This window comes from Populus alba, chromosome 12 (assembly GCF_005239225.2).
Source record: "Populus alba chromosome 12, ASM523922v2, whole genome shotgun sequence".
NCBI lineage: Eukaryota > Viridiplantae > Streptophyta > Magnoliopsida > Malpighiales > Salicaceae > Populus > Populus alba.
Window position 1 is genome coordinate 4,892,458 of NC_133295.1, and position 21,505 is coordinate 4,913,962.

Consider the following 21,505-nt stretch of genomic DNA (forward strand, 5'->3'; position numbering starts at 1 on the left):
CCCCAATAGAGGGATGTTATGCAAGTTGAATTAACAGCCCTTGAACAGAACCATACATGGACTTTATGTCTCTTGCTAGCAGGAAAATGAGCCATTGGGAGCAAATGGTTATATAAGCTTAAAAACCATTATGATGGCATGATTGACTGATTCAAAGCTTGCCTAATCGCCAAGGGTTACACGCAAATGGAAGGTCTTGATTATACAAACGCCTTCTCACCTGTAGCCAAATTAGTAACCCTCAAATGCTTACTTGATGTTGCTGCAGTCCGTAAATAGCCCTTGCACCAACTCGACATCCAGAATGTCTTTCTTTATGATGATTTGGATGAAGAGGTTTATATGCAACCTCCCCCTAGCCTTCGTCAACAAAGGGCGAATATGGTGTATCAACTTAAGAAGTCCATATATGGCTTAAAGCAAGCATCATGTTGGTTCTTTAAATTTTCAACAACCATCAAAAGAGCTAGATTTCAATAATCCAAAGCAGACTATTCCTTGTTTACTAAGGTACGAGGTGTTTTTTTTTTTTTTACAATACTATTACTTTATGTTGATGATATATTCATCATAGGAAATGGCAATGCCACAGTTGAAGAGCTTAAGAGATTCCTTAATAATAATTTTCGGATCAAAGATTGAGGCCATCTTAAGTACTTCCTTGGAATTGAAGTTGTCTACTCCAAGTAAAGTATTGTTATTTCCCAACGTAAATACACTCTAGATATACTTAAGGATGCAGGTATGATTGGGGGAAAACCAACTAATATTCCAATAGGAATAAAAACCAATGACTCACCTTTCATAGGTGAACTACTCAAAGCCAACATATAAATGTCTCGTTGGTCATCTTCTATAACTCATCATCATAAGTCAAGACATCACCTTCTCAGTCTACGTTTTTAGCCAATTCATGCAGCATCCAAGGAAAACCCACCTAGATACAACTCACCGTGTCTTGTGTTACTTGAAGCAAGCACAATGCTAAGGCATTTTATTCCCATCATATAAAATGTAGTTGAAAGGGTATTGTGATGCTGATTGGGCAAGTTACCCAACAATCAAACGATCGATTATTGGCTTCTATGTTTTTCTTGAAGGAGCACTCATATCTTGGAAGAGCAAGAAACAATCGTTTATGTCATGTTCTTCAGTAGAATTAGAATACAAATCCATGGCATCACTTACTTGTGAATTAGTTTGGCTCTAACACCTTTTACATGACTTGCAGATGACACACTTATAGCCAACCCTCTTATACTATGGCAATCAAGCTGCTCTAAACATCATATCCAACCTTGTATTCCATGAATACACAAAAACACATTAAGATTGACTGTACAATCAGGCTTAATCAAGATAACTCATGTTTCTTTAGTTTGGCATATAGCAGATATTTTCACAAAACCACTTGGTAGCTTATTATTTCATACACTACTTCATAAGCTAGGAACTTTGGTCATCTATGCTTCAGCTTGAGGAGGCGTCTTAGAATTTCAAAATCAACAACAACTAAAACTTGATTTGTGGATCGTATCTTAGTAATTGAGTCATATTGTAATTACTATAATTTAGTCCTATATAAGATGGTACCTTTTTCTATATAAGCCATGTGAATGAGTTGTACAAAACATACTAAACAAATAAGATGGAATATATACTCTGGCTCTTTCTCTTTATTATTATTTCCGTTGTTTTCTCTACCTATTTTGGCTAAACTCAAGGTACATTAGCTAGACCATGATAGTCTACTCGTGGGAATTACCTGCAGCCATTCTGTTTTATTTATTTATTTATTTATTATTATAGCTCTATATTATAAAATGGAATATATACTATGTTCGGTATTATTTTTTTCAATCATAATTCAGGGGGAAAGGAAATGTTTTCAAATATTGTAACAGAACTGACTGCACTCTCCGGATCCCGATCATTTAAGCTGGTGCAATAGAAACTCTCTCAACCTCAATAACATACTCAAGAGTTGCAAATGGTGGAATCTGCACACCGGTGCCTAAATCTGCACCATTCTCTCTAAAACCTAAATTAGGAGGGACTATAACTCTCCTTTTGCCTCCAGCCTTCATTGATCTCAGTACATATTCTACCCCTTCACACATTCCCTTGCTATAGGGCCTTGACCCCATTACTAAAGCCAATGGTTTCCTGTCACCGCCAAATGTGTCCACAAACACTTCTCCACTGCCTTCAATTTTCCCCTTGAGATCAATCACCACCAAGTCCCCTGGCTTTGGAGAGGCTCCGCCTCCTACTCTCAACTCATAGTACCTGTTATAATAACAAGTGCAATGAGTTTCAGGATAAGAACATATTTCATGGGGGTCTCATGGAGTGTGGAAACAATTACCTTATGCCATTAGGTAACGCTACCTCTTCCTCTATATCAACATTTCTGTACAAGACTGAATCTTGTTAGTAGCAGCATGGTTTCAAGACTGATTACAAATGGTGGGGCTTTCTAATTATTAAGGAATCTTAGCAGTATAAAAATGACACACACACTGGCATGTCATCGTGTCAAATCTTTCAAAGTGGTGGTGGTGTCAAAACTGTTTAGAATTAATGGTGGCAGAGTTTTCTTTTTAGATGGCAATCACGGTCAATATTTCTGAAAATGTTGTACCTATAATGCTCTGATTTCACCAATTCTCAAAGCACTAAAATTACCCTGCTTGCTGGATTCATGTTGCTGAATAAATACCCACTGTAATTTAGTGTACTTGTAGTTGCTGCATTCTGTCATCCAACATTCAGTTCATTATGGTCGCAATGGAGGTTTTCAATTACAATTTGTAACATCGAGCCAGTAAACAAGGGGGTTAATGCTTATTCATTTCTCAGTGAAATTCAAACAACTCTGCAAGACTGCAACTCAATGAACATTTAATTTAATTTATGAACCTATAATAATTTTCAACGGACAATCGAGGAAAGCAATATGAACAAGGTCGATTGATCGAAAAGTTATGGTACAGACCTTGTATTTGCTTCTTGTTGGGAGACTTCGATGCGGGTCTTGATTTGTTCTGAAACCACACCGACTGCAAGAAAGGCTGCCCATGCTAGGCCAGCACCGAGGCCGAACCGCCTAGTTAATGTGGAAGCTATCCAGTCAGTGGTTTCAACTTTGGTACCAGAATTGCCAGCAGGTTTAGCAGGCTTCTGCTGTTGCACTCTAACCGAGGCTGGTAGCTGTGGTTGCTCAGATGAACTGCTGCTTAGCTGTGGAGATGGGTTTGGCTGCGAGGGTGGGATAGGTGGGGTGGGAGGCGGAGGTGTTTGTGATGATGAAGAAAAGTTAGTTCTTGTTAATGGATGGGAGAGAAATGGTGGAGACCCAAAGAAGGTAGCCATCTTTTTAGGCTGCAAGATAGTTTCTTGGTTAAGATGTTGAGATGGCAGAAAAAAAGCGATTCTTTGCAAGTATAAATATTTGGTCCTACCCTATCCTTTTATGTGATAGAATTTAAATGGTGGATCTCTCTCTCTTTCAGTGCTGCCATTTAAATTTATTATAATCCATAGAGTTTCCCAAAGGTTCTGATAAGATCCCCCTCGTGCCATAACTAATATTTTGAAAAATATTTTTAAAAAAATTATTTTAATGTATTAAAAAAAAAAAAAAAAAAAAACAGTAAAGTCAAACACCCTGAAAGCTCAAAGGAAATCCCAGCCTTCTCTTTTCACTTTTGCATGCCTGCTCTCATTTTTCAAATTTCTCCTAAAAGCTCCATTCACAAGTCTTTCGAATCATAAAACATTTAGAACTCCATTTTTCTGTAATCACGATCTTTCAGAAATTTAAATGGATTTAGGTAATATTCACACACAAAAACCAATTCCTTCATGATCAACAGCATCACACTAGTTATTGCCTCCTGATAGAAGTGCCTGTAGTTCATGGCTGGTTATGATCCCATGCTTTAAACCAGTCCTATTCCATTCAAATATCCAGAAACTAGAGAAAATTAACAGCAACAGTTGCAGGTTAGAAATTAGAAATGGAAAAATGATTAGTATCATTTAAGGCCATCAATCAATCCCTCCAATTCTTTCCTCCCGAGCCTCCTTCCACCTGAATCAGCTTCCTTGCACCTTGTCACAAGGTAAACAATCACCCAAGCACTGTGAAGTAGACTGCGAAAATCGACTGCAAAATCGAAGCTCAGCCTTCTCCGAGAACCCGACTGAGATGATATATTGCAGCTGTCCCTTCAACAATCACATGTTCATAACATTTAATCAGAACTGCCTGATGCCACATTCTTGATATCAAATCATAACCTTCCTTCATAATCTCAAAACCAGTCCTCCGGGAAGAATCGATCGTGATCCAGCAATCCAACGCCATTACCAACACCACCATCTCATCCAAAGCCCACCAAAGAAGGAAATACATCGGCATGTACCTCTCGAGCCCGAAAAACCATGGAAACACAATCGAAAACGGTATCAGCTTCAGCCATATAAAAAGCTTAAAAAGAAAATACCGATCATAAATCCGAGGAACAAACAACAAACCAATCCCATGACTTTCAGCATTTCTTACAGCCCATCTCAAACAGAAAAACCAAGTTAGCTTCTTAACCCCAACCTTAGCCCCAACCCAGACAACCTCTGAAATGCAAGAATCATGTCTTCCTAACAAATCATTAGCCACAACAACAAAAACAATCCCTGAAATACAAGAATATAAGACGGTAAATCCTACGATCGTTAGGAGATAATAACCAGGCACGAAAAGGGTAATAAAAAACCGCAAATTCATATGCTGCTGTGAAAACCCATTTTCCTCATCATCTCCTCCTTTGCTCTCATCATCATCATCATCATCATTTCCATTATCTTCAAAACCTAAAGCATTCTTCTCGGCATCAAATTCAATTCCAGAATGTATGATTTCAGGGAGCTCAACTCCATCATCAAATTCAATGTTTTGGAGAATGACGGAACTACCATTGGAAGGGAGAGTGAAGAGGGAGAAAGAGTCGGCATTGTCTTTCCCGGTAAAGGGGTCGTCACGGTCGAAGGTGGGGCGGAGGGGATGAAGGCGATGGTAATTGCGGTCAGCAAGGTCGAGGCGGGAGAAAAAGGAATCTGTGTATTCTTGCCAAGCAATCTGTGTATTCCCCTTCCCTTGCCTTCCATTGTTATCATCTTCTTATTCCTTACAGTCTCTATTGGTTATATTACATTCAAGTGATCTTCATCACAACTGATTGCTCTATATAGTAAAAGGTTTTAGACATTGAATGGATTTGAGGGAGTTGAAAAGATGGTAGGGTTAGAGCTAGGGCGTTAGCGTTTGAGATAATTTAGTGTTGTTTTTGTGATGATGAGAAGGGATGGCAATGAAGAGGCTTATTAAACAGTATCTCTTTCGTTGCAGGGAGGCGCAAATCCAGAACGTGGTGTTTGGGAGGGCCGAAACGTAACGTTATCAATTTGCGGTGGCATTGCTTTAGAACTTAATTAAAAAGTCTCCAGAAAAAAGGTGAATTTTGGAAGTTTCGTGCCCTTTGGGGGTTACCAGCATCAGGAAATAGCTTTCCTTTGCAACAGTGCGATCTTGCCGCCGCCACCTCCTTTACCTCGACAAATACCCATGTTTTCTACATGTGAAAAAGGGTGGGGTTAGTCCCCGAGTTTTGCTTGGGACCCAGTGAGTTGGAGCATTGCCCTTTGCTGCCTGCTCTTCGCAGCAGCAGCTGCACAAAGCTGACGACATTTTAGATCTTGCCTCAGTTTCCATGGCTAAAACAAAAATGGTTTACAAACTATGTTGTTGCTTCTCCAGTTCATATGTGACAATTTTTACAAAGAAATATACAACCTTGAGAACGGCCGAACAAGAAAATAAAACAAGGGAACAGAAAAAGAACCACAAACATCTCAAATCAAAGCATATGTCTGGTCTTCGACCAATCTCTCTCTCTCTTTCTTGTCCCAAGCAGTCGGCAATTTGCCTCCATATTTAGGCAATCCAATGAATTTAATGTTCAGTTTAGGCACCAACTTGCTCTGCTAACCTGCCTGGTCTTCAGCTCCTTGCGACAGCGGTCCCTTCTAATGCCCACTTCTCAACTGTGCATTTGGTCTGGGCACTTGTGGACCAGTTATAGGCTTCTGCAATAGCTTCAGCGCAGCCATGATTTCTGCAAATGTTGGCCTCAATCTTGGATCTCTACAGTTTCAAGGAATGTATAACGTCAATTTTATGTTGATTCACTTCACGAAACAGATAAAGAACACATTTAAAGTAAAATTACATGCACTGACATGATACATAGCAGCGAGAATTTGATCTATATGATATGTTCACAAGCTCTAACATGTAACTAGCTGTGTTACTTTCACAAAACGCATGGTAGTGATAACATCTATTCTTTCACGTGCATGGATTGAATTAATTCCTTTGGAGATACCAGTGGCAAGTCAGTGATCAAAATGCAATCTCTACAGATGAGGTCGCTGCTTCAGACACAAGGACCCAGACTCGACACCTGATAATTTCTAAGAGATGTTTTACTTCTTTTTTTAGGTTCAAATATGAAAGGGGGAGAATGGGCCTTTAAAAATCATCACAATATGTTCAGTGAAGCCACCAGTTTCATTAGCATTAGTACAGCTTCCATAGGTAGAAACTGTTTATACTCTAGCTTAACTCAACCAGAAATATAAAGCAATGAATGTTTCCAAACTATGGTAACAAACTGAGATGAAGAAATCAGGTATATATAAAACAGTGAGGATAAAAGGACCCAAATACTCACGTCTGCCAGCACTTCCTAATTATATCTGCAATTGCAGGATCCATATCATTTGGAATGTCTAGACTGCGATGTTGAAATCCAACCGCACCAACAACTTGCATTGGGTTCATTCCACCCCATGGTTGTTGCAAAGTAGAGAGCTCCCATAATATAACACCGAAACTATAAACATCGCACCTGCATGTTGATTCTTGCATCAATATAATCATAAAATGAAAAGTTTCTGAGGTTTCTGAAAGAATATTAGAAATATCCGCATACTTTTCGTCTGAAGGTTCATTTCTTAGCACTTCTGGGGCCATCCACTCTGCCTAAAGAGTCATATAAGAGGAATTTAAATTTTAACAAGTAATAAATCTAGTAAGAAAACATGAACAAGATGATTATTCAAGGAAATAAGAAACCAGATTACAAACTAAATATTGGTATATGTAAATGACATAGCAGATGAGCTTTTTTATATTTTTATATTAAAAAAAATTTGACTCGGCCCACGACATAGCGTGGACCACCTATCTAGTGCAACTAGCCAATCACCTACTGTTGCATGGGTGGTGCATGTTTTTTTTTTTTTTCATTTTTCATAAAAGTAAACATTTGCGTAAAATATAACAAATAATTTCTAAAGCAACATAATATTTATCAAAACTAATGTTATAATATTTCCCAAAATTTGGTAAGATTTTATTATATTAATCATCTAGTACACAATCTTTTAGAAATTCATATGATTATTTCTTTTTATTTATCCATCTTTTTGCATTGTTAAATTTAAATTTATTAATTTATATTTTTGTGTCTTTTCATTTTTGGTATTTTCATCTCTTTTTGATGGAATTTTATTATGTTGATCATATACATTGTATCCTTACTGGTTAAGTAGTTTACATGCACTCTAAAAAACACAATTTTTTTGGCAATTAAAATACTTGTATCTTTTTTAAAATTTATTGAATTTAAATTTATTATTTCATGTTTTTGTGTACTCTTCATCTATGAAATTTTCATATTTTTAGTAATATTTTATTATGTTGATGAGATTGAAAGTAAAGGTAATTTACATGAAACAAATCACACATTAAGTAAAATAGATTCATCCTAGTTAGCAATCCATTTGTCAATCCAGCATTCCAAATGATTTAAATTGGAATTGCTTCTACACTACTAGTATACTAATTACACACCCATGCATGCTTGAACGGTTGCAATTTCTATGTAAAAAAATTATTTGAGTTAGTAATAGTAAAACCACATGCCTTTGTTTGATGCTCAAATAGTCTCCTTGGTTATGGTATAGAGTGTTTGGTATCCTGAGTTTTTTCTTCCTTTGCAAGAATTTCTTTCTCCTAGCTTTGTTACATGTTCCGTGTTGAACCAGCATGAATGTATCTTATAGGATAATTTCCTATATTTAATGTCATAAATTCAAGTAATTTGTTTGCACAACATATGTTATATTCAAGATTGTCAAAATTACGATTTAACTCGTAAAATATGCTTAACGTGCAGAATCGTCTTAAAAACTCGAAAATTAGTAAAATCAGGTTGAAATCGGTAAAATCTAATGAAATCGTAAAAAATCACGATTTTAATACCGATGTTACAATTTCAACGGATAGAGAATGCTAAAAGCACTTTCCACTCTGTGTCCTTTTCTAATATCTGTCAGACAGTCAAACGGCTATATCTCCCAAATATGTGTCTACTGTGTACCATTCAATAATAGGTCAGTTTACCATATGGCCCTTGATTTCTCATCGTGTTGTGAAATTACCATTTGTCTATCACCATCCAGCTGGCCAATGCCCCCTCCCATCCATAAGGTAAGAGACACTAGAAAACTCGAGGCTAGTTGAATCGTAACGTCACTGACCATAATTAGTACACATGGCACAATATTCTGATTAATATTTTGATGTTGTGTGAAAGATTATTTTTTAAAATATTTTTATTAAAAAATATTTTAAAATAAATTTTTATTTTTTATTTTGTATATCAATACATCAAAACAATTTAAAAATATAAAAAGCATATTTAAAACAAAGAAAAATAATTAAAAAAAATTATTTTAAAACAAAATACTCTTAAAACACAAAAACAAACAAGTGACTAATTGCTATCTGTCATTGTTACTCATTTTCGCAATCAATGTTTATGAATAATAGTATTCATCTAGTTAAAAAAAATCAAATTAATAAATAATCCAGAATTTAAAAATTATATGAGGATATTTGATCAGTGATTCAATATTTTCACGAATCCACCATTCACTTGATTGTCCATGCAACATGCAATTTGCAGATTTTAATCTAGGTAATAGTATATTTTAGGGACTGTCATGCATGGATTTTAATTGTTTAGTTGATGAATAAGAATATTATAGGGAGTTTTGTTATCTTTGTGAAGGAATAACTTAGACTCATAAAATAGATTTGGAGCAATAATTCAAAGAAGATCAGAGGATAGCTTAGAACAACAGATTCGGTAGACACATGTATATGAATTGTGATCTCTGATTTAGTTTTGCGAGTTCTTTATATATGAATTTTGATTTGAACCATGTATTTTAAGGTGCTTGAACTATATATGAAAAAAACATTCCTTATGATTTTACGATCCGTTTTTACAATCCGAGTTTATTTTGCATTTTGCATTTTAAGGTGCTTGGTTAGATTCACGTGTGTTTTTATGATTACTCATTAATTATGGATAATTGTAGTATAAACAATAGACTAGATTCAATGCAATCTTATGAATGCAAAATGACTTTTTATAATAATGGCCATGTCCCTAAGAAACATTAAAACAAAAAAAGCAAACAACAATCATCCCCCATAACTTTTTTTTTTAAATCATAAATAAAAACTCAAAAATCACAAAATCATGAACCATGATTAAGAGAGCACATGGCAGTACTTAATTCTCCTTATGTTGATGTGATGAGTGTGCTAAGATCAAAAAACTAGAATTCTAGATGTATTTTTCAACTAATAAAAATTCATTAGTGGTTATTAGATTTGAAGTTAATTATTCCTAACACATTTTTATATATTGTTACGAATTCTTAAATATAATAAAAATCATTGTTAGTGAACAATCAAATATAATCATTATAATGTTATAATTTAAGATAAATCCATGTGATGCATGGGAAAAATGCTAGTACTTGCTTGTGCAGATAGGCACACATACATAAATCCATACTGCATAGCTACAAGAAAGAAAAGTGCAGCTTATCTGGCACAGCTTACCGTTCCTGCTGTTGATCTTGAAGATAGAAATGTGCTGTTCTTTATCCTCGATAACCCAAAATCACATACCTAGATGAGAAAAGGAAAACGAATTTAGAGTCATGCTGGGTGAAACTTGGGAGATAATAAATGCATGGAAGATATTTCAAATGTTTTTTTCAAAGATCTTGGTGAAAGGATAGACACCTTCACTACCCAGTTTTTATCAACCAGAAGATTTGGGGACTTCAAATCACGGTGCACTATCATTGGGGTGCAGCTGTGTAAATAATTCATTCCTCGAGCCTGAAATGGTTCAATTATGCAAAAGAGAGAATTTCCAATGAATTCAACAGGATCAAAAAGATTTATGCTATCTGGTATTTGAATATATATACATATATAAAGATTAACAAAATCATACAGCATCAAGAGCCATCCTCAAACGCCTACGATCATCCAATTGATTGTTAGGCCTGTGAAGTAATCTATACAAACTACCTCTGCAAAACATTGGAATGCTTCAAAACACCCTTTAACATGAATATTTGGTATGAAAAACTACAACTCTAACTCAAAGGCAAGGGCACCACAACAGTTGTTGATATCTAGCCAATAAACTGTGATACAGATAACAAGAAAAACATTACCATGAGTTTGACTAAGAAAACAGAAAAAAGAAAAATAAAATGAAAGTTCCGGTGACAAATTAACATGTCTGATGAGCCAATACAACAGTGTACGTGCCTTAAACTATCTGATCCTATACAAAATCTTCTGATGAAACCATTTCAGTTGTTACAAAAGCATAGAGTAGTAGCATCTCCTTTCCCTCTTGCTACAACCTCATTTTTCATCGGAAATTGCACATTATCTTATAGGAAAATGAACTGTACAAGTACTTGAGCATCATACAAATTCCATTTTAAACCCAAATTGAGCAGAACAGGTCAAGAAGTCCTTAGAAGTAAGATTATCCATGCATCATGCACCTGAATAAATCATATCAGTGTTTTTATAAGGCTCATATTATACCACATAAGTGGACTCTTGGGGGGAGAATTTGGAGACAATCCTACCCTTCATCATGTTTGCAAGAAAATGATTGTTCTCAAAACTCAAACCCATACCTTACAATTACAAGTCCAAGACTGTTATCATTGGACCAAACAATGGCCCCTCAAAAAGTTCCATTAGCAGTTAATAAAAAATCAAATATTTAATTGCAGATGATATAATATGAGAAACAATTAAGAGCATGGAAGTTGTGGAGCACCAAAATACCTAGGAATAAACTCTGTAACAATTGAAAGATTAGGGGCACGAGTTACTGCTCCCATGAAGAGAACCACATTGGGATGCCTGACTCTCTTCATGATTCGAACCTAACAATTCCAACCACAGGCAGATTTGCTAAATTAAACATTTCCTTTGCATATTTTAAGCAAATCCTAGTAAGAAGTATGAAAAGATTTTGCTAACATGTAAAGAGAGAAAGAAATGGCCAGGTGCAAGACATAACACTGCTAAACCTTCAAATTTAAAAACCACTCAATGAAAACTTATAACAGAAAGTTGCAGTTAAATCATGCAAACTTATAATTATCTATCCCTGAAAATTTAAAATTTCAAACAAATTCTTAATTTGCAAACATGGGCCCTTTTTTTTGTAATTGCAAAGATGAATATGAAGCAGCAAACATTAGAATAGAATTTTTCATGATCAATAATTTGGCTTCAGAAGCAAAGCATTTCACCATATATGCCTACCAAAATCCCCTCTTTGCACGCATATGAAGGACCAATTCCTGGAAATCATTTCATCCACTCCAGCCAAGATATATTTTATGCAATGACTACAGTGTCCATGATGTGCTAGCATACTGAACAAAGCATTGAAATCCTTCAAAGAAAGTTTTCACTGGTTTAGCTGTTAGCAGGTTAAGGTGTACCAAAGATCTCAGATTAGAAGGCTAATGATTGGAACAAATGATCTGTTGCCAAAGTATTGGAACCAAAAGAAAAAAATTTAAATGAGAGTACTATATCCGTATCATGATTTGCAATTTCAGTGTGGCATCTAGGAGACCATCCCATAATGGGTGAATTTTCTGTGAATGTTTTTATATACCTATAGCATCAACTTAACGAACCCAATTATCATTAAGTTGCTGGAACATGTACCCAATACTAGCATAGTTATTTCTTCAGCCTGCCCTTGTTTCTTCAGATTGGCTACAGAGCATGAAAATCACAATACCATCAATTGACACGACTGCTGACCTAAATCATCTACAGTAAGAGATACCTGGGATGCAGCATTATATCATGCAATAAAGAGACATAACGTGCATGGTCACCCAGATATATTCTAACAGTATAGAAATTACCAAAAGGTTAAGACATCTTCAACTGCAAGCATTATAAAAATATTCAACTAAGCTTTGCTTTCAAGGATATCAAATGACAGAATTACTAAGACAACAGCAAGAACAGAGTGGGCTTATACCTCACTTCTGAATTCTGCAAGAGATTCACCCGTAATATCTTGGTCTAGGAACCTCTTCACAGCAACTTCCTATGAAATACAGGAGTAGAAACAAATATATTTTCACGAATAAGCATTGAGATAGAGTATTTATGATCGTTAGCAGATATTCTGTTTAGTAGGCACAATCAATCACACAATCCCAGCTGTCAAACTTCACTATAACTTTTTCCCTCGGCAAAACTTGCTTCCTTGGATTCCCTTTCCCAAAACTGATGAGAATCTTGTAAGGATTTAAGAGGACCTAATTTCCTAACATGAAAAAAAAGAGAGTGCATAACCTCGTAGAATTATATACCGGTTGGGTAAAACCTTCATAACTAGGTCTTTTAGATTGTTGGTCCCAATTTTTAATATTTCAAATTGTAGCTGTTATTGTTGGGGGGGAGGGGGGGAGGGGTTAGCTGATAGAAAAGAAATGGAGAAAAAGAATCTTCAAATTCAACTGTACTCATTCAGGCATTCAACCCATATATCATTCCAAAAACAACAAGCCATTTATTGTCTTTCTAGCACATCCATGCAACATAGAGATAGCAAACAAGCTTCTGCTTTCAGGTCAACATGAAAATACTCACAGTTCCATGCCAGTCTCCACGATATACCTCTCCATATGATCCTGCAACACAAAGCATGCACCAAAAGCAATCAGAGGAAACCTAAATGAGAGTGAAGTAATCAAGATTGAAAATATTTATGAAGCCATGAAAATAATGGCATGTGCACATGGCAGTACCAAGTCCAATTCGTTCACCCATGGTAATTTCCTCCCATGGAATCTCACACTCTGCAACATCATCCAGTCCAGCATCAGATTTTGAGCGATCATTGACAGCCAATCTGTCAGATATTGTCTCGCCTTCTGAATTGACAACTAAAGCTTTGTGTTCTCGGCAGCCACTGCCACAGCCCCCACTGCCACGCCCCCCACTTCCCTTGCCCCCACTACCGTGTGGCTCATTACCAGCACTATCTGCATCTCCGTCACTTCGTGCACCCTGCTCATATTGCTTGTTGACAGCTGCAGTGGTTGCCATCACTGCTGCAGCAGTGGCAGTGGCAGCAGCTGCTACAGGTAGTTCAAGGTTTGAGTCAGTACTTGACTTTGCTGCAGCAACAACCATAGAAGATGCTGCAGCAGCAGCAGCTGCTGCTGCTGCTGCTGCTGCAGCTACAGGTACGTTTTTTACATATTTCACAGGAGTAACTTCAGACTGCAATGATATGGGTAATCCTGAGATCTCCTTTGTATCAAAAGGATGTTTGACCCCTAAACCTTCCACAGGTTTAGATTGCTCAGGTTGATTACCAGGTGAACTGGATTTACATGGAAGTTCATTAGGAGGCAGAGGAGGAAAAAATCGAGCAGGAACAAGATCATCTTGATCCTTCACATATCGGATTTCAGTCCTCTGTTTGTGACCATCCTTGTCTTCTGTTGGGGATGTGGCCTCAGCAGTAGATGCATTTAACTGTTCAGCATAAATCTCAGTAAACAAATTAGGAGGGGCAACAACACCACTTTCAAGTAACACATCATGAAGTTTCTGGGCTAACTGTGGATTCTCTTTTGCAGCATCTATCATGTATTGTGAAACATCTTTCACTTTCATTCTACGCATGGAAGGAGAACTAACACCTTCAGTCCAAGAAGGAGAGCGTGCATGTGCACAAGGGTAAATAGGTCTGCCAGGAAGTTCCTGCACTGGCACCTTCTCAGCAATGGAAATTTTTCCAAAATCATTCAAGGAAATTGTAGATTCTTCTTCACCTTTGCTCAGCTTAGTTAAACTAGCACCCTCATGAGAGTCACCTCTGACATCAAATTGGTTCCCTAAAGCAGCAATATTTCTCAATCTGAATCTCTTTTCCAATGTCCCTACTTCTGAATGTTCTTCAAATGAACTTGTGTGTCCACTACTAGAAGAAGCTATACGATAAGAGTCAATGTCTCTAGAAAAAGAACTGGAAGAAAAGAATGAATCATCATATTCTATATGTGATCCAGCTGCATCAGAAGGAATAAGTGTGCCAGGATCCGCAGTTAGATCAACAATGTATTCCCTGAAATTTGCAACATCTATCACCTTAATAAACACTTTTTAAGCATTTCAATCGTTTCCTACAACATATTACAAAATTTTAGAGGCATTTTACTACTGTGCACTGTAATTACCAGCAAAGAATGAGCTAAGCCCTAAACAATCCGGTATAATTTATTTAACTTCAGTACTGAAAGGAAAATAAAATAAACTACTGTGCACTGTAATTACCTTCCATCATCGATCTTTACAAAGTTCATAGCCACATCATCAGAACCAGTGTACAGATGCCCTTTTACCAACCGACATGGTATACCAACACTATCAGCCAAAACCTACACAATCATATATAGCAAAAGGTAGAGATGAGAGGCAATTAGTAAGATACCAGGACTTCCAAACTGTACAAACCATCTCATAAAAAACAATAGATGAAATGTGGCAAATTCAAAGCTAATAATTATGAAAAAAAGTAACTGGTCAGGAGACTGCATCAGTAATATGTCAATGAATTCTCAAACACTAACATGTGGAAGATACTTGAACTAAATATTCATAGGCATGCTTTTCAGCATAGAACAAAACATGAAAGGGAATGATGATCGGTATAAATTTTTGCCCTCTTGAAAAATTGGCATAGAGTATGAAACGCAGAATTCAATGCTGTTTAACATTCCTAAGGAAAAACGATGCGTGCAGCTTCAGCAAGACAAGCCATGAAAAATCTCAGATGATTTCAATAATGCCAGTGCCTTTTCCAGGATGCAGTTTTGCTTCTGGAATGTAAGACATCATATTTCCATATGCTTAGTTTCAGAAAGTTCAAACCAGGATTGCTATCAACAAATTTGATTTTTTGCTGCTACAAGAAGGATGAGAATACAATTGCATTGCTCAATGGTAAGACACCATATTTCCATATGCTTAGTTTCAGAAAGTCCAAACCAGGATTTCTATCAACAAAATTGATTTTTTGTTGCTACAAGAAGGATGAGAATACAATTGCTCACTGGTGCCAAGGCCAATCATTAGTGATCACACGTCAGAATCTTTGGCAACAGCTGCTCTAAGAGAAGGTGAAAACCAGCTTATCTCCAGGTGAGTGTTTTCTATTAGCATGAATATCCATGGCGTTGGTAAATACACCAATAATTATCCATGTCTTTGAAGAGGTTAGAGGCTAAGTTTAATTAATAAATGTGCTTTGTAGGTCACTTTCTAAAGAACCTGATAGAGATTGTTTATTGAAGTTTGTTATCGGATAGACTGGAGATGCGGAGGCCAAACTGAGCACGTGAGGATCATTGCAGATATTTGCAATTCAAAAAATCAAGGACCTATTTGGTTCATTTGTGGAGGATGTATTTTAGCCTGCCTTAAACATAGATCTATATAGCATGTTCAGGATTGATTTCAACAAATCCATCATAACAATCGCAAACTATTCTCCTACAGCACAGACTCATTATTGGATGCTAGAAGAGTGTTGATAAAGATATGTGCTCAGCATGAGAACATAGAATGCTCAAGTACAAACTTCAATAAAATGTCCAGAACAATTTCCAAATTTGTCTGAGAAGTTCACTGTTTACCTAAAAGTTGAAGTAGCTTCCTAGACTAAAGTATCTGGTACTAAAATAAAAAATGAAAACTGGAGCAATACCTTGAACATCAATGCACGATGACGAGGCAAGCCAATTGTTAGAGAACCAAGTGGCAAAACCATGCTACCAATGGTTGCTTTCAAACTGTAGCTAAGACTCCGCCATGCTCTTGACAAGTTACTGGGATCCCCAACTGATCCACCCATGTATTCAGAAACTAAAACAGCAAGCCTTCGCACCAAAGCGCTGCCTATGAAAACTTGAGATTCTGACCTTGACTTGACAGCAATCTCCAGTGCCTTCTTTTCAAGTTTCAACAAATTAGCATCAGCGGCCCTATTGACCAGCACTGCTTCCCAGGTGACACCACCTGAGACTGGTGTTGCTTGCAAATCAACAAGAGAAGGCATCTTGTCTGATGTGGACTCGGTCATGATACCATAGAGATCATAAAAACCATCCAAGACCTTGTCATCATAGCTAAGAGCATTGTAATTCTGTGAAGCACGCATAAATCTACGATATGAGATGGGTTAGAAAGGAATAAACAAATGAAAAATTAAGTTTGAGAAAAACATGTCAACTGAAGGAAAAAATCTAGTATATAACATATAAACTTCCAATTAGTCTACAAATATCTTCAGCACATAGCAAAGTGAGATACGATCCAAATCTAGAGACTGCAGACCAGGTCTGCAAAGAAGATAACAGATGTCATGATCGAAAGAGAAAAATTGAACTTTGCTATGTTTCCCAGGTGGAGAAAAGTAACATTGGGAAAGCACTGACATTCTCCTAGATGATTTTCCAGTGACAATAGGCCAATAGCAGGCACTAAACCATACATGTAATAATATCTCCTCCATTACTGCAGTATTCAAGACCATGGTTTCCAATTTCTAGAACAAAACCATCAATTATCTCCTTGACAGTAAGTATTCCAACAAGATCATGTCTAATATACCAAAATAAGCATGCTTTCAAGTAATTGGTCTCATTAAAATAGGGACACAAAACAGGAGTTGGAGGAACCAACTTCACGCACTAGTAAATGTCCAGTCATAGATAATGAAAGAGGAAACTAAACAGTCAATTGTCAAGAACACTCCTGTCTTTACCACCATAGCTTCACTTACAATACCAAAATTGAGAAGGATGTGGCTTTCCATGTCCTAAACTTTTTCTATTCCAATCAGCATTTTTGTAATCTCCACTAACTTGATAAAAGTTAAAAAGTCCCTACTCCTTCCTCCTTTCCTTTTCTTCTTTCATATGCACCTAAATTTCAGATTTTCTAAATTGTGTTCATCATTTGTCCACTATTTCTGCTTTCCATCTGGTTACAGTTAATAATACAAAGGAGCATTATAGTGAACCTTTAACAATATTATTTATAATACTATAATGATACTATAGGTTGATAGTTTCAGAAGTTTCTTTCATTACAGATAAGAATAAGGATGGAGACAGGAGCATAGGATGATAATGACACCCTCATCGGCCATTTTGCTCTGCTTCTCTTGTTTTCACAGTTCCATTATCATTATGTCAGAAACAATATAATTAATAGAAGCAATTTTTATAAATTTATTGGCAATTTCTATAAATTTATTGGCAATTTCAATTTTGTCAGGAGAACAATCTAATGAATAAGTTCCATTCATATACATTTTCCTCCAACCATTGTATCACAGAGGAGTTGACTTAACAAGTAGCTACGAAGCAAAAATTCTTCCTTATAACTTTCTACTGTGCTAAATTATGAAAAAGGAAACTTTGAATAGATTAGACAAGAGGAAAGTGAAGAGACAAACTTACCCAGTACCGATAAGCAATGAGTTCGGCAAGAGTATGCTCAGGTGCACAAGAGCCCAAGCTTATTTGCTTAACAGCCTCAATCTGGACTGCCTCAGGATCCTCTCTTGCACTCAACTCCAAAGCAAGCTGTATCTGAAACTCCTCCTCGACATCAGGATCCCTGGAGGTGGAAGACACTGAATCACGCCTTGCACCTTCTGAAACATCAAAACCACTACTACTAATCGACTCCGGTTGCTCCACCCTCTCTCCTCTAGTCGCATTTGAAGATGGTGGGCTAGGACTTTTCCTATTAGCAACTGAACTTAACCAATTTGAAAGACCAGAAAAGGGCTTATTCTCCTGCAACCTAGAATGCAGAAACTTATTATCAGAGGATGATTCATTACTGGACTTATGGCCTCTTGAAGAATTTGACCCCTCTGCATCCTGTGATTGATTGGGCATGATATGAAGCTTCTTAAGAAAGTTCTTCATATTATTATACTGATTTGTTCAATGCTAAAGCAATAAAAATCAGGCCATAAACCTCTCCATTGCCTTGGACCAAGCATGAAATCTCAATCACTAAAAGTCTAAAACAAAACCAAGAGAAACACAAATTAAGTTCAAACAAACGAAAAGGCCTCAAAACCCCACAACATTAACTGACCATAAATCAACCCATAAAATCCAATAAGCTTTGAATAACCATTTCAAGCAATACCAAGTTCAGCTTTTCTAATATCAAGAACGCCCAGATGCTTGAATTGAAAGAAGAAACCTTCTTTTCCAGGGAACAGCAACACCCTTACTTCATAAAGAAACTAAAGTTCCAACTCAAACTCCTTGTCTACTTACATGCAATACACCAAAAATGACTATCCCGCTAACAAGAATTGATCTTTGTTGCCTTCAACAAGAATACACCAATACCAGGACAGAAAATAATGGATCTTTGTTGGATATAAGGAAGATAGGTACATAAAAGAGAGAAGAAAGAGTCTTAAGGAGGGTTAAGCTTGGAAAAAAGAAAAGGTCAGAGAGATGCAGCAGAGAGACAGCAAAGCCAAAGACAAACAAGGGGGATAGTAGGACCTCAGGAAACAAGAAAGAATGACCCACTTGGAGTTTCAAGGTCACATAAAAAAGATTAATTTGGTGGCAAACAGAAATAATCTCAAATGGCTCTCTCCTATAAAAAGTCCAAAAAACAAAAACTACTATGCCTTTCTTTCCCTTTAGAAGGTCAAAAACTGGAATCTCTTTTCTTTGTGTCTCTGTTCATGGGAATGGGATCGGAGTCGCAAACTCCCCGGAGAATGGTGTGGAGTGGTGGCATAAATTGGAAATTTGTGAGAAATGGAATAGAATGGGCAAGTTGGGAGATTTTCCTTTGAAATTAGTAATGTTGCTAGAAGCCTAGAACCAACTTGTTGTTTTCGAGTGGATTTTTTCACTTGTCGTTTTGTGTTAAATGCAACCTTTTCCGTTACCTTAAGGAATTTTTTTAGTTTTTTTAATGATTTTAATTGGTTAATGTTAGAAAAAAATTCAAAAAAATTGTTTTAATATATTATTAAATTAAAAATTATTTTAAAAAGCATTACATGCTACAATTTCAAACAACCTTTAAACTGAATCTTGTAAAAACTTTTACTTACAAGTTGCAACCAATAGCAAGTTAATATTAAGAGTATATACTATATGACATTATTTTTTTATATTTTTATTTTTGAGATTAGTCTATAATAAGATTGTATTAACTCTTTTTAGTACATACAATTAAGGCAGAGGGTTTCATGCAAAAAGAAAATTTAATCTTGATGTCTAAACTAATCTGATTTTAGTTTTTATTATAAAAAAAAAATCACAAGTCATTATCCTTAAATTGAAAAATTATTAGATGTATTAGTAGTTATATTCTCTTATCTCATATTGATTTATGATTTATTACAAAAACAATTCATAAATCTACATATTTTAAATATATCATTTATATATGTATATATAAAAGATTTATGTGTGGGGTTTGTTGTCGGATTATAATACTGAAAGATGATAATAAATCAAGTTAATACTAAAATTAGCACAAGACAATATTAATATCATAGGCGGAGCTGGTAGTATTGGATAAAGGAGGTCAAAATTAATATAATAAGATATGCTATTAAAAAAAATATTTATTTAAAATAAAAATATTTTATTATTTCATATTTAAATACTAAATAAAAAAATATATATTATAAAATGAGTTTTTGTATTGTGTGTGTGAAGGAGAGATTAGAGTGGCAAATGGAAATTGGGGGTGATTGGCTTTTGCTATTTAATATTTATGTTACAAAATCTGGTCTTCGGTTACGAGAGAAAGGATCTTGACTTTTGACATTAATCTTAATTAATTCGGATCGCCTTTTGCACTATAAATGGAAAAGCTTTAAACTCTTTTCTTGCCTAAACAAGAAATCTTGTGTTAAAAGGGTGTTTGTTTATGTGATGTAGTCGTGTTTTCTAAAAAATTTAAAATTTTTTGTTTTGAATTAATTTTTTTCTTTGATTTTTTGGTATTTGTTTTATCTTTATAATGTGTTGATATAAAAATTTAATTTTTAAAAATAAAAAATATATTATTTTCATATATTTTCAAGCAAAAACTGTTATGATAATATTGTCAAGCACTTTCTAATAAAGTTATTGAAATCACACAAGAAAAAAAGAAATCTATAAGGCAACTTTAAGCTTCTATGTATTAGGAAGAAAAAAAGAAATTATTACAATAAAAAAAAAATCTTCACATATAATCACAAATCAAATAAAGGATGTAAAACCCTCTTGCTAGGGTATGTAATTTTTATGCAATAAGAGAAAACCTCTCAGTTAAGTTAACCAGTTAAGGATTATACAGGTATTTTATATACTTTCAAGAAAAATATATTGTAATAATTTGTATACGCAATTATATCCTCAAGAAAAATAATATTAATAAGAGAATCATATTTTCAAAAAAAAAAAATTATGATAATATTGTATATGCAATTACATCCTTGGAATTATTTCCTTTTCATTGTTTGTTTTTTTGGGTGTCCATTTTATTTTATATATTCGGTGAATCCTTTTGTATCTTGGATGACTTTAAATCTAGATGGATAAACATTTCTTATTCTATCTAATAAATTTTCTATCTTAAAAAAAAAAAAATAAAAAAAAAGCACAGAAAAGATTATCCCCTTAAAAACATTTGAAAACATGGTTGTGCTCGTATTTTTAAAAGCTTTAAAATATTTTTACTAAAAATAAATTTTTTATATGTTTCAAATTATTTTTATGCGTTGATCTTAAAAATAATTTTAAAAAAAAAAAAATATATTATTTTAATAAATTTTAATATAAAAAATAATCATAACTATATTTTTAACCATTCCTTGCGTGTAAATATTAACTTCCCTAGCATAAGGTCAAACTAATTGGTTTGCAATATTTTTATAAAGTA

At 35.2% G+C, this 21,505-nt stretch overlaps 3 protein-coding genes across 6 annotated transcripts; all 3 read right to left on the reverse strand.

The window, feature by feature from the left end:
- Positions 1-1,838: 1,838 nt before the first annotated feature.
- Positions 1,839-3,460, reverse strand: LOC118046280 (peptidyl-prolyl cis-trans isomerase FKBP17-2, chloroplastic). Its single transcript, XM_035055113.2, has 3 exons — positions 2,999-3,460; positions 2,369-2,413; positions 1,839-2,289 (listed from the first exon to the last, which is right to left on the reverse strand). The coding sequence occupies exons 1-3, from the start codon at positions 3,373-3,375 to the stop codon at positions 1,935-1,937; spliced, it is 777 nt and encodes a 258-aa protein (XP_034911004.1). The 5' UTR covers positions 3,376-3,460; the 3' UTR covers positions 1,839-1,934.
- Positions 3,461-4,186: 726 nt separating this feature from the next.
- On the reverse strand, positions 4,187-5,749 carry LOC118046313 (uncharacterized). The gene is made up of 2 exons (XM_035055150.1): positions 5,613-5,749; positions 4,187-5,162 (listed from the first exon to the last, which is right to left on the reverse strand). Exons 1-2 carry the CDS (start codon positions 5,747-5,749, stop codon positions 4,187-4,189), a joined length of 1,113 nt encoding a protein of 370 aa, XP_034911041.1.
- Positions 5,741-19,423, reverse strand: LOC118046279 (probable serine/threonine-protein kinase SIS8). 4 transcript variants are annotated; one of them, XM_035055108.2, is made up of 13 exons: positions 18,037-19,420; positions 16,278-16,715; positions 14,846-14,949; positions 13,309-14,636; positions 13,151-13,191; positions 12,534-12,602; positions 11,309-11,409; positions 10,449-10,527; positions 10,232-10,330; positions 10,046-10,114; positions 7,056-7,105; positions 6,795-6,971; positions 5,741-6,205 (listed from the first exon to the last, which is right to left on the reverse strand). In XM_035055108.2, exons 1-13 carry the CDS (start codon positions 18,511-18,513, stop codon positions 6,088-6,090), a joined length of 3,150 nt encoding a protein of 1,049 aa, XP_034910999.1. In that variant the 5' UTR covers positions 18,514-19,420; the 3' UTR covers positions 5,741-6,087. The 4 variants fall into 4 exon arrangements, with proteins under 4 accessions (XP_034910999.1, XP_034911003.1, XP_034911001.1 ...); XM_035055112.2 differs by having other exon boundaries at positions 16,278-16,734; positions 18,037-18,178; XM_035055110.2 differs by lacking the exon at positions 12,534-12,602 and having other exon boundaries at positions 18,037-19,421.
- Positions 19,424-21,505: the final 2,082 nt, after the last annotated feature.

Coding starts and splice junctions, on each gene's coding strand:
- LOC118046313 (XM_035055150.1), bottom strand. CDS start 5,749: ATGTCGTCAGCTTTGTGCAGCTGCTGCTGCGAAGAGCAGGCAGCAAAG. Junction 5,163..5,612: donor AAACATGGGTATTTGTCGAG/GTAAAGGAGGTG, acceptor TAACAATGGAAG/GCAAGGGAAGGGGAATACAC.
- LOC118046280 (XM_035055113.2), bottom strand. CDS start 3,375: ATGGCTACCTTCTTTGGGTCTCCACCATTTCTCTCCCATCCATTAACA. Junction 2,414..2,998: donor CAACAAGAAGCAAATACAAG/GTCTGTACCATA, acceptor AGTCTTGTACAG/AAATGTTGATATAGAGGAAG. Junction 2,290..2,368: donor GCGTTACCTAATGGCATAAG/GTAATTGTTTCC, acceptor TTATTATAACAG/GTACTATGAGTTGAGAGTAG.
- LOC118046279 (XM_035055108.2), bottom strand. CDS start 18,513: ATGAAGAACTTTCTTAAGAAGCTTCATATCATGCCCAATCAATCACAG. Junction 14,950..16,277: donor ATCGTGCATTGATGTTCAAG/GTATTGCTCCAG, acceptor ATGATTGTGTAG/GTTTTGGCTGATAGTGTTGG. Junction 6,972..7,055: donor AATGAACCTTCAGACGAAAA/GTATGCGGATAT, acceptor ATCAACATGCAG/GTGCGATGTTTATAGTTTCG.